This window comes from Cervus elaphus, chromosome 12, assembly GCF_910594005.1.
Source record: "Cervus elaphus chromosome 12, mCerEla1.1, whole genome shotgun sequence".
Lineage (NCBI taxonomy): Eukaryota > Metazoa > Chordata > Mammalia > Artiodactyla > Cervidae > Cervus > Cervus elaphus.
The window spans coordinates 73495946-73509553 of NC_057826.1; the positions used below are offsets into that span (position 1 = coordinate 73495946).

Sequence of the window (13608 nt, forward strand, 5' to 3'; positions counted from 1 at the left end):
TTTTATGATACCTCCACCTTAGCAATCCCTGAATTCCTATTTTTGTACTCTGAAAACCACGACTCCTAAAACATCTGCTCAGCTCTTTAAACTCCCAATTTCTGCTTTCTGCTAAATTTTTTTTGAAATTTCATTTTGTATATTAATGGCTGGCTGAGAAATCAAAAATGCCTTGAAAGGAGATTATATTACCCTTTGATCCTCCTTCTCTGTGGTTCTCCTTTTCCAGAATTTGTTTCTCAAACCCCAAGTGCCTTACTGGCCATAAGCACCAAACTTTTATCTCCTCAGTTCAGTCTGAGGAGAATCTACTGCTTTTTGCTGAGACAGTATTCTTCCTTCACCCCAGTCTTTCCCATATGCCTTCCTATCAACGTATTCCTGCCCTACTGATTGCTATTCCTCAGGAGAAAACCCCCAAGGTGAATGTGAAAGTCGTCTCCTTGTTCCTCCCTTCTTGGAATTGTATCCCCTGAAGTCTTTTCTGTGTTAACTGCTTTCTAGTGCCTTAGAATGTTCCTTTTATGTATTTTGTCAAGGTTTTATAGTTATTTTTAGTAAAATGGTTAGTTTAATGCAAGCTGTTTAGTCATGACCATAGTCATAGATTCTTGTCTTTTATATCCAAATTCCAGACATTCTCACTACTGTTCTCGCTTTCTATTCTCATATAAGAAGATGATCTTGTATCATAAATATGCAAAAACCCACAAAGCAAAGAACAGTGAATACAGAGACTGATATAAACGCAAATCTAGGAAGTAGATCTGCTTTTTTTCAATGCAAGAAGCTCCAGATTCCGGTAGGGGGTGGGGTGGGGAAGGGGAGTTTACTTACAGTAAGACACTGAAAAAGCAGAACCACAGAGAATAGATTTAGGCCATTTTTTCATTGCTGTATAGTTGATTTGCAATTTTTTATCAGTTTCAGGTATACAGCATAGTAATTCAGTATCTTTACAGACTACACTATAAAACTACTGCACATTTCACTTGTTCAAACTACTGCACAATTGCACTCATTTCACATGCTAGCAGAGTAATGCTCAAAATTCTTCAAGAGAGACTTCAATAGTCCATGAGTCGAGAATTTCCAGATGTTCAAGCTGGGCTTAGAAAAGGCAGAGGAACTAGAGATCAAATTGACAACATCCACTGGATCATAGAAAAAGCAAGAGAAGTCCAGAAGAACACCTACTTCTGCTTCATTGACTACATCAAAGCCTTTGACTGTGTGGATCACAACAAACTGTGGAAAATTCTTAAAGAGATGGGAATACCAGACGACCTGACCTGCCTCCTGCAAAACCTGCATTCAGGTCAAGAAACAACAGTTAGAACTGGATATGGAATGGACTGGTTCCAAATTGGGAAAGGAGTACATCAAGGCCTATATTGTCACCCTGCTTATTTAACTTATGTGCAGAGTACATCATGCGAAATGCTGGGCTGGATGAAGCAAAAGCTGGGATCAAGATTGCCAGGAGAATATCAATAACCTCAGATATGCAGATAACACCACCTTTATGGCAGACAGCAAAAAGGAACTGGGAGCCTCTTGATGAAAGTAAAAGAGGAGAGTGAAAAAGATGGCTTAAAAGTCAACATTCAAAAACTGAAGATCATGGCATCTGGTCCCATCACTTCATGGCAAATAGATGGGGAAACAGGGAAAGACTTTATTTTCTTGGGCTCCAAAATCACTGCAGTTGGTGACTGCAGCCACGAAATCAAAAGATGCTTGTTCTTTGGAAGAAAAGCCATGACAAACCTGGACAGCATATTAAAAACCAGAGACATTACTTTACCAACAAAAGTCCAGATAGTCAAAGCTATGGTTTTTCCAGTAGTCTTGTATAGATATGACAGTTGGACTATAAAGAAGGCTGAGTGCCGAAGAACTGATGTTTTTTTAACTATGCTGTTGGAGAAGACTCTTGAGAGTCCCTTGGACTGCAAGGAGATCAAACCAGTCAGTCCTAAAGGAAATCGATCCTGACTATTTATTGGAAGGAATGATGCTGAGGCTGAAACTCCAATACTTTAGCCATCTGATGCAAAGAGCTGACTTATTAGGAAAGACCTTGATGCTGGGAAAGATTGAAGACAAGAGGAGAAAGGGGTGACAGAGGACGAGATAGTTGGATGACATCACTGACACAATGGACATGAGTTTTAGCAAGTTCCGAGAGATGGTGAAGGAGTGTTGCAGCCCATGGGGTCTCAAGGAGTCAGACACGACTGAGCGATTGAACAACAACATAGATTACACTCCAGTACAGGTTAATACGCGATAATGGTGATAATAATACTTGTACCAAAAGCACAAGCAACAAAAGAAAAAAATCAACAAATGGGACAACATAAAATTCAAAACTTTCTGCAAAACAAAAGAAACAATTAACAAAATGAGAAAACACCCTATTGAATGGAAGAAAATACTTCAAACCATGTACCAGATAAGGGGTTAATATCCAAATAAAGAACTCAGTCACCTCAACAATAAAAAATAGACAACTTGATTAAAAATGGGCAAGACATGAATAAATATTTTTCTAATTATGTCATACAGTTGGCCAATAGGACATGAAAAGATGTTCAGCTTAGATAATCCTCAGAGAAATGCAAATCAAAACCACAGTGAGATGTCACCTCACACTGGTCAGAATGGCTATGATCAGAAAGATAACATAATCAGTGTTGGCCAGGACATGGGAACACTTGTACACTGTTGGTAGGAATACAAACTGGTGCAGCCACTCTAGAAAACAGTATGGAGGGAGTCTCAAAAACTAAAAATAGAACTACCATATGATCTTGCAATTCTACTACTGGGTGTTTATCTGAAGAAAATGAAAACACTAATTCAAAAGATAAATCCACCCAAATGTTCTTAGCAGCAATTTATTTATATGAGCCATGATATGGTAGTAACCTAAGTGTTTATCAGCAGATGAATGAATAAAGAAGATATGGGAGGTGTGTGTGTGTGTGTGTATATATATATACAATGGAATACTATTTAGCTAAAAATAGAATGAAATTTTGTCATTTATAACAACATAGATGGACCTGAAGGATATTACGCGTAATAACTCAGAGAAAGACAGTTACTGAGTATTTTCATATATATTTGGAATCCAAAACTAAAACAAATGAATGAATATTTTGAATGAATATAACAAAACAGAAGCACATTCATGCATTTGGAGAACAAACTAGTGGTTACCAGTGAGGCGAGGGAAGGGGGAGGGTATTAATAGGTACAAACTACTACGTATAAAATAAGCCACAAGAATACATTATACAGCACAAGGAGTATAGCCAATATTTTATAACAACTTTATATGGAGTGGATTATATTCAAAATACTCAATCATGATGATGTACACCTGAAACTGATATTATATTATAAATCAACAGTATATCAACTTTAAAAAATGGGATGGGAAGGGGAAAAAAAGAAAATGACTTGGTTCTCATAGCCAGAACCAGAAAAAATATAGCTGGATCTTTTCTTAATATACAATAAATGCTTATTATTATAATTATCAAGCAAGAGAAAAAGTATAAAAATATTTAAAATTAAAAGTTATCTAAACCCATCACCCTCAGTTAAACACCATTGATATTTAAGTGAACAATCTTTCATGTATTATTTTATACACATACACACACTCATATAAGTTGATTTTATGCAAGTGGGATATTGTACATGCTGTTTTTATGACAGACTCCTTTATTTTTTTCCTTACCACTCCCTACTACCATCATTTCACCCACAATATAGTTTCACACATCCCATCTCCACTAGATCAACAGTAATAACAACCTAGTATGTATGCTACATACTATTCTCCAAGATCCTAATTATATAAAAATATTTAATTATATATAAGGATTTTTTTATTATCTTTCAAAAATAAAATCATTATTTTATAGGTTTCTGTACAAAGTGCTTTTACATTTAGCCTTATAATATGCAATTATCTCCAAGTTTGATACCTGGGTCAGAAAGATCCCCTAGGGAAGGAAATGGCAACCCACTCCAATATTCTTACCTGGGAAATCCCAAGCAGAGAAGAGTCTGGTGAGCTACAGTCCATGGGCTCACAAAGTAGTCAGACGTGACTTAGTGACTAAACAACAGCATTAAGTATACCAAATATGTTCATTTTGTATAGTAGACTGCTGCCGCTGCTGCATCGCTTCAGTCGTGTCCGACCCTGTGCGACCCCATAGACGGCAGCCCACCAGGCTCCCCCATCCCTGGGATTCTCCAGACAAGAATATTGGAGTGGGTTGCCATTTCCTTTTCCAAAGTGAAAAGTGAAAGTGAAGTCGCTCAGTCGTCTCCGACTTCGCGACCCCATGGACTGCAGCCCACCAGGCTCCTCCATCCATGGGATTTTCCAGGCAAGAGTACTGGAGTGGGTTGCCATTGCCTTCTCCAATAGTAGACTAGAGATATGTAATTAATAACACCAGTCTTCCACAGGACACTTCTATAGGAAGAACTATTCATGAGCTTTGGTTAATATTCATTCCATAAAAGACTTGACTGAGAACAAGTTTCATATTCTTACTGAAAAGGTTTTCATTGAGGAAATTTAACATTAGAGTCTTTATAGAAGTATCATGATAATCAAGTAAATTATTGTCTGCATTTCTACTAAATGCAGCTAACTCGCAATGTGCCTGAAATGAACTTCCACTTCAGCCATTCAAGAATTGTACAACTTCAAGTAGACATCAGTATCTTTTTATAAATGAGGTAACCAAGCCTTGATCGAGTAAGTTGCCCAAACAGTTAAGAGTGTTGGAACCAGGTTGAATTAAAGAACTATGACTCCAGAAACCATACTGTAAACTGTTATGCTATGGTGTCTCCTGATGTTAGGTTATCATATGTAAGCTTCCAAGTTAAGCTTTTTATATACACTATCTTTTTTAGTCTTCATTATGATATTATATGAGCCATTACTATTTCACCTATTTTACAGAATAGAAAACAAAGGCCTGGAGAGAACAGATAACAATTTGCCAGTAATGCAGTCTAATAACAACTTAGAAAGCAGGGATACAACCAAGTCTGAGTCCAAAACTCACATTCTTCATCATTATTAATTTGTTGTAACAGAGTTTTATATATATACATATATGATACTGAGTGAAAGTGGGGAAAATTCCCCTTGTGCCTCTAAAGCTGAATAATATCCAGCTATTAGGAAGAGTTTATGGAAAAAGGCTGATAAGAACTTAGTGAATAAGTAATAGTTGTTGTTTAGTCGCTAAGCTGTGTCCAACTCTTTGCAACCCCATGGACTGTAGCCCTCCAGGCTCCATGTCCATGGGATTTCCCAGGCAAGAATACTGGAGTGGGTTGCCATTTCCTTCTACAGGGAATTGTCCTGCATTGGCAGGCTGATTCTTTCCTGCTGAGTCACAAATAAGAAGTGTTTATGGGGAATGGCTGAGAAGAACTTAGTGAATTAGTATAGTATAATATTGTAAATACAGCACATGTGCAGAAAAGTTAAATCCAGTCTTCAGAAAACAATACAAAAAAGTATAAAAATACTTTAAATGGCAATGTTTGAGTAGTAATGTGGAGGTCTTTTTTTCTATTTTGTTTTTTTTCCCCCAATTTTATGCTTTATTGTCCAATGCTGCAATATTAAGTACTGACTGCCCATGACTTAATGATAGTTTGACCTGTGATTTTTCAACTTTACTCTGCATGAAAGCAATATTCATTTAGTAGAAACCATACTTTGAATTTTTAATTATGATCTTTTCCCAAGCTAGTGATACACGGTAAGATACTCTGTCATGATGCTGGGCATCAGCAGCACGTCACAGCTCCCATTCAGGCACGTAGTCACAAGGGTAAATAACCATGCTGTACTGATACAACCATTCTGTTTTTTCACATTTAATACAGGAAGAAAATTCTTGAAATTTATATGGAAACACAAAAGACCATGAGTACCCAAAGCAATCTTGAGAAAGAATAACGGAGCTGGAGGAATCAGACTTCTTGACTTCAGACTGGAGTACAAAGCTACAGTAACCAAGATAGTATGGTGTTGGTATAAAAATAGAAATATAGGTCAATGGAACAGGATAGAAAGCTCAGAAATAAACCCACACACCTATGGTCACTAATCTATGACAAAGGACAAATGACTATATAGTGGAGGAAAGACATTCTCGTCAATAAATGGTGCTGGGGAAACTGGACAGCTACATGTAAAAAAAATGAAATTAGAACATTGTTTAACAACATACAGAAAAATAAATTCAAATGGATTAAAGATCTAAATGTAAGACCAAATACTGTAAACCTCTTACAGGAAAACATAGCAGAATACTCTGACACAAAATGCAGGATGTCTTTTTCACACCATCTGCCAGAGTAGTGAGAATGAAAACAAAAATAAACTAATGGGACCCAATTAAACTCAAAAGCTTTTGCACAGCAACAGAAACCATAAACAAACTAAAAAAAAAAAAAAACCAACTCACAGAATAGGAGAAAATATTTGCAAATGATGCCAACAACAAAGGATTAGTCATCAAAATTTAAAAGCAGCTCATGCAGCTCAATATCATGAAAAAAAAAAACAATTAAAAAAATGGGCAGAAGACATAAATGGATAGATATCTCTACAAAAAAGACACACAAAAGGCCAAAGAGCCATGAAAAGATGCTCAACATTGCTAGTTATTAGAGAAATTTAAATCAAAACTATGATGAGATGTTACCTCCTATCAGTCAGTAGTCCATCACCACCAAAAATCCAAAAACAACATATGCTGAAGGAACCCTCCTACACTGTTGGTGGAATGTAAATTGGTAGAGCCATTATGGAGAACAATATGGAGGTTCATTAAAAACTAAAAATAGAGCTACCCTATGATCCAGTAATTCCACTCCTGGACATATATCCAGAAAAAATATGGCTCAAAAGGATACATGTACACCAATGTTCATTACAGTGCTGCTTACAATAGCCAAGACATGGGAGCAACCTAAATGTCTATCAACAGATGAATGGATAAAGCAGACATGACACGCATATACAATGGAATATTACTCAGCCATTAAAAAGAAGGAACCAATGCCATCTGAAGCAACATGGATAAATCTAAAGATTAGCATAGTAAGTGAAGTCTTACAGAGAAAGACAAATATCACATGATATTGCTTATATGTGAATTTTTTTTAATGATACAAATGAACTTATTTACAAAACAGAAACAGATTCACAGACCTGGAGAATGAACTTACGATTACCAGGGCAGAAGGGTGTCAGGCAGGGATAGACTAGGAGTTTGGGGTTGACATGTACAGATTGCTATATTTAAAATAGATAACCAACAAGGACCTACTGTATAGCACAGGAAACTCTCAATATTCTGCAATAACCTATATGGGAAAAGAATTTTTAAAAGAACAGATACTTGTAGAACTGAATCACTTTGCTGTATACTTGAACTAACACAACATCATTAACCAACTATGTTTCAATATAAAATAAAAATTAAAAAAATAATTTTGTGAGAAACTGTCTGAGCTGAGGGGCAAAATGACAGGAAAGATTTTAAAAAATAAGGCAAAGAGAACATTTAGTAAGTTAGCTCTCTACTTTTGCATGAATAAACAGTCTCCTGGGATCCTCACTTCACAGGACTTAACTCTTACACTAGTAGTTATCAATGCAGAGGGTTCTTGACTGCTTTTCGGAGGGTAAGATTATTCACCCAACAAAAATATACGGTCTTCCACTGTGTGTCTAAGCAATTTGATGTGACTGTTGACACAAGGACTTTTATAGGAAATAGTGGGGGAAAGGTAAAAATATAAAAATTTAACAACTGTGGTAACAATAGCAATAGGTTAAGGCTCCAGTGCAAGAGTTTTTATTTGGCAATTTTGAATCTCATGTTGTAGACAGAGGGAAACAACAAAGCTGTCCAAACAAGGAAGTGAAATGACCTGATAAGTCTTTGACATGAAAATTTTTCACAAATTGGAAAGGGACAAGAAGTGGATTGTGCTAAGACATCTGCACTTCCATCAAGATGAGGAAGCTTAGATCCAACTCCATGATGCGACCCCTGAGTAGAGCTAAGGAATGTTCTGCTCTGGCCTCTCTCAGACCTGACAAGTGGACGCTCAAAACATCTGCTTGACACTCACAGGGCTCAGGCACAAATGAGAAAGGAGAGATCTATAAAACAACCAGGGAGGCCCTGGAAGGGGATGGATTCCTGGGGCAACTAGCTGCACAGCCCTCTATGGCTGAGGTCACATCGTACTTTCAGCCCATCTATCTCTTCTTTCTAGAAAACAAAGGATGCTCTGTTTCCAAAACTCATAATTGATAGCATTCACTAGAGTCCCAGGAATAGTTTCTTACATCATAGCCACCACACTGTGTTATTTTATAGACTTTCCTTTAACACCTGATAGGCAATCTTATACATTGATGAAATCTCTTGCCATCCCTGAGAATTTGGGGGCTTTAAAAAGTAACATTTTCCACTCTACTGGGAGTCAGAGGCAAAATAGAAGATCGGAGTCTCCAGAGAAGGCAGGCCCCAGAGGAAGGGAATAACTAGTAAAGAACATTCTCCTAACACAGACCTTCTTCTGGAAGTGGTAAATTGATCCTCATGGATCCTCGCTCCCTGGAGTCTCTGCTTAGAATCTGTCTATCCTCCAGCAAACACAGAAAGATTGTCACCTTATTTCTACTCCTTCACTCCTTGGTGGTTTCTGTAGAGAAGACCAACCTTCCTCTTCAGAAAGACCAGACATTCAGAGAAACTTCAGGTCTGGATTGCCCTCTTTGTCCATTTGCTTAGAGGAGAAAGTAAATAATAAAAAGTTAGAAAAACTACTACCCTCTAAATAAGAGATCCGTGCTCACTCAGTTGTGTCTGACTCTTTGCGTCCCTATGGACTGTAGCCTGCCAGGCTCCTCTGCACAAGAGATTCTCCAGACAAGAATACTGGAGTGGGCTCACACTCCTTTCTCCAGGGTATCTTCCCGATCCAGGGATTAAAACTCAGATCTCCTGCATTGCATAGGACAGGTGAGCTATCTCCTGACCAAACTAAATGAAGTAGATGGATGTGCTATTGCAAGAGCAGGCCAATAATGCTTCCACCCCATTGTGCCTTCTTAAACTAGCCCTGAGGAAAAAGTAAAATATCAGAGAAATGTCTTTCCTTCATTTTATATAGTATAGATGATGACCTGACTATTCAAGACTGAGTTTAACCCAACCTTTCCAAGATATAATGCAGGTGAGTACGTAGTTTTTCTTGTTTGGCTTTGTTAAGGACTCAGTCCAAACATCCTGTATACATCACACAGCTTTGACACCACTATTTGCATATTCCCACTCTTTCTGCCACACCACTTTCTGGAACTAATCCAGAGGACACTTCCTGCCTCTCTGGACAGCTCCAGCATCCCCTTTGTGCCCGGTGAAACCACAGCTACTCTGTACAGAGGAGGAAATTAATTAAGGGTAAGTAACAAACAATAAAATCTTGTTAGAAATATCTTTTTTTTTTTTCATCCATAGTCAGTTTAGTTAGGTTGAGCCTGAAATGTTGATGACACACACAGAATCGTTTTTCACATCCTTCTTATTTTCTAGGGCATATTGTCAGACTCTCAAAGTAAAACTGCCCTGAAAGGAAACTTGCCTGGATTTTTTCCCTTCTTGTAGAAGTGAAAAACCATCAACTGATTTTCTCATGTAAGAGATAGATGTAACTACAATATCACTTCTAGATCTTACAGATCTCACAGCCTTGATATCATGTGTACTTGCAGTATACTTGGAATAGGATTAAGCATGCTATAATGAAAAGTAATTGAAAACCATACAGTACTATTCCTTTCTCATATAAGACAAGAAAGCTAAAAAGAACAGAGTTGTGGTTGCCAAGGGGGAAGAGGGAGAAAGAGGGATGGACAGGATGCTTGGGGTTAGTAGATACAGACTATTAAATTTAGAATGGGTAAACAATATGGAACAAATTTTTCAAGCAATGGAAAAACAATAAGGTCCTATTGGGAACTATATCCAATCTCCTGTGATAAACTATAATGGGAAAGAATATTAAAGAGAACATATATATGTGTATAACTGAGTGACTTTGCTATACAGCAGAAATTAGCACAACACTGTAAATCAATTATACTTCAATTAAAAAGAGAATAAAAAATTTAAAAATTAAGAAAACAAAGTTTATAGACAATAGAAGACTCCACTAGAGCCAACAAGCTACTTTGCTATGAGGCTGAACCTAGCTAGAATTTCCATCCCATCTAACTCCTCTCCTACTTTAGCATCCACAACTGGGGGACCATAACTATCTCCAGAAACAGAGAGTAAGCCACCTGTGACGGGACATATTCTTCCACACAGAACCTTAGCTTCCATCACTTCTTTGAATGGATTCATCTCAAGTCTGGGCCAGCACTCTCTTTACCTCGATCATTTGGAGCCTTTTCCTGTATAATTCATTTCCTAAGATTTCATCTCACAAGCTATTTGAAGCTCAAATGAAGTAATTGGTAAATATTTCTATATTATCTGTCTATTTGCTCTACATTGTTCACAATGTAGACAATCATTTCTTCAAAAAAAAAAAAAAGTTTACAAAGTACATACCCTCTTCCTCATAGTGTGCTGAGCAGTAGGAATTAAGAGTGACCATGAAGGCCAACAAGAACAAAGACCCTTAGCCACGAAAGTACTTGGTTGCTTCTAGAAACTGAAAGAAGGCCAATGTTATATTACTGAAGTATTGTGTGGAGGAAGGAAGTGGTGCATGCGTGAGTGTGTGTGTGTGTGTAAGGAAACAAAAAGAGAAAGGCAATCCTGATGACTTTGGAAACTGAATTTTTGTAATTAAGCTGAAAACTGGTCCAAAAACATCTGTGAGCGCAGAACAGGCTAATTCCAGCTGCCCTCTAGAGGTCTCCTCCATTTCTTTTTTTTTTTTTTTTCATTTATTTATATTAGTTCGAGGCTAATTACTTTACAGGTCACATGATGGACCAAAGAGTTTCCATTGTTCTACAGTAAAATGAATGTCTTTGCTCTCCTGTCTCTATAAATGTATTGACCAGGGCTCAGCAAATTATGGCAATAGGTCAAATATGGCCTGCTTTTGTATAGCCAGTGAGCTAAGAATTTTCACTGTTTAATTTAAATTTAAAACTCCATAGAAGACTAATGTTCTGTAATACATCAAAGTTACATGGAATTCAAATTTCTGTGGACATAAATAAAGTTTTATCAGAATACAGCCATGTGTATTCATTTAGGTTTTGTGTCTATGGCTACTTTCATACAACAGTAGAAATGAATACTTATAATAAAGACTATATGGCCTACAAGACTAAAATAGCTAAGAAAATATTTGCTGACCCCTGGCGCAGAGTATTACAAAGTGAGTCCCTCTCTACTGTTATGCCGCCTAGCACAGGTATTATAGTCCAAACGCAGCTTGCGGCAGGATCAGCAGAGTACAGGGTGTGGAATACATCCTGCTACCCCACTGTTGAACCCTGTTTCATATTTGCAGTGTTCATGTTAGTAGAGGGTGTGTATATCTCCCTTACACACAGAGTGTGTGCTTCTGTGTGTATGCGTGTGCATGAGAGACACAGAAAAAGTATATTTGACTAACAGAATCATGAGGAGAGTTTGGAGATATGAATAAGGGTCAATTCAAAGACCCTAGTTTAAAAATTTGTTTGATCCTAAGTGCATTAGGAAGCTATTTGAAATTTGTGTGATCTGATTTTCTTTTTTTTTTTTTTTAAGAGTCACTCTGGCCATGTTGTGGATCACAAATTGTAGAGAGACACAGATGACAAACAAGAAACCCAGTTAGGACAGTATCACAGTGGTCCAGTGAAGAAAAGATGATGATGGCTTGAATTAGAGAGAGCTGAATGGACATGAGACTCAGAGACAGACTAACAGAAATTGCTGATGAATTAGATGTGAGGGTAAAGGAAAAGGAAGACATACTACACTGAAATGTTTCATCACAAATAAATAAATAAAAACAGTTCTTAAATATTTAATCTGAAGGGTCATTTATTAGATTAAATAGATGTTTACCCCTAAATGAAATTTCAGGAACCCCAGCAGAACAAACCTGGTCAAAAATACCTAAGCATTATAAGTAATAATTGTTTTTAATTGATCATAAAAAAGCTACCTTTTTCTGAATTAGTACTGGACTTACAATCATTTTTAGAAACCATAAAGGACCTTTATACACAGCAGAATTATTTTTTCTGTGCCTATTTTTCTGAGAAACTAGATAGGCGGTAGGATGGTAGGTAGCTAGGTAGGTAGATAGATAGTCAGATTCTCCATTAAGAACAAAGTCTAATGTTCAAATACCTCTACCACACTTCCCTTCAAGAGTTTACCAATTCTGATTAAATATTTTCTTGAATCCATGATGAAAATGTGAATGAGAATAGTTAACCCAGTTTACAAGGAAAAAAAATAGCTATTAATATATAAATCTCTATTTACTTTTCCAAGATGATTTAAATGTAAATTTGGGTCCTCATATCTCATTTGATGTTTGCTGGTCCTTTCCACAGCTCCCAGACCCATGAAAATCTCCAACACTCCCAACACCTCCAGCGCCATCACTGGCTTCATCCTCCTGGGCTTCCCTTGCCCCAGGGAGGGGCAGATTCTCCTCTTTGTGCTCTTCTCTGCTGTCTACCTCCTGACCCTCATGGGCAATGGTTCAATCATCTGTGCTGTGCGCTGGGATCAGAGACTCCACACCCCCATGTACATCCTGCTCGCCAACTTCTCCTTCCTGGAGATTTGGTATGTCACCTCCACCGTCCCCAACATGTTGGCCAACTTCCTCTCTGACAACAAGTTCATCTCCTTCTCTGGGTGCTTTCTCCAGTTTTACTTTTTCTTCTCCTTGGGTTCTACAGAATGTTTTTTCTTGGCTATTATGGCATTTGATCGCTACCTTGCCATCTGCTGGCCTCTACACTACCCCACTCTCATGACTGGACGTCTCTGTGCCAATCTCATAATCAGCTGCTGGGTATTTGGTTTCCTCTGGTTCTTGATTCCCATCATCATCATCTCCCAGATGTCTTTCTGTGGATCTGGGATCATTGACCACTTCCTGTGTGACCCAGGTCCTCTTCTAGCACTCACTTGCGAAAAAGTTCCTGTGATAGAACTTGTCTTCTCCACTTTAAGTCCTTTGCCCCTCATCATTCCATTTCTCTTCATCATGGGATCTTATGCTCTGGTCCTGAGAGCTGTATTGAAAGTCCCTTTAGCAGCTGGGCGAAAAAAGGCTTTCTCCACCTGTGGGTCTCATCTGACTGTGGTTTCACTGTTTTATGGCTCAGTCCTCGTAATGTATGGGAGTCCAACATCTGAGCATGAAGCTGGAATGCAGAAGATTGTGACTCTGTTTTATTCTGTTGTGACACCACTCCTTAACCCTGTAATATATAGTCTTAGAAACAAAGATATGAAAAAGGCCCTGCAGAAATTTCTTAGACTATAA

General features: G+C 37.7%; 1 protein-coding gene across 1 annotated transcript; it reads left to right on the forward strand.

Annotated features, from left to right (window-relative positions):
- Window positions 1-12672: 12672 nt before the first annotated feature.
- Window positions 12673-13608, forward strand: LOC122705292 (olfactory receptor 11G2-like). The gene has a single exon (XM_043920574.1). It carries the CDS (start codon window positions 12673-12675, stop codon window positions 13606-13608), a length of 936 nt encoding a protein of 311 aa, XP_043776509.1.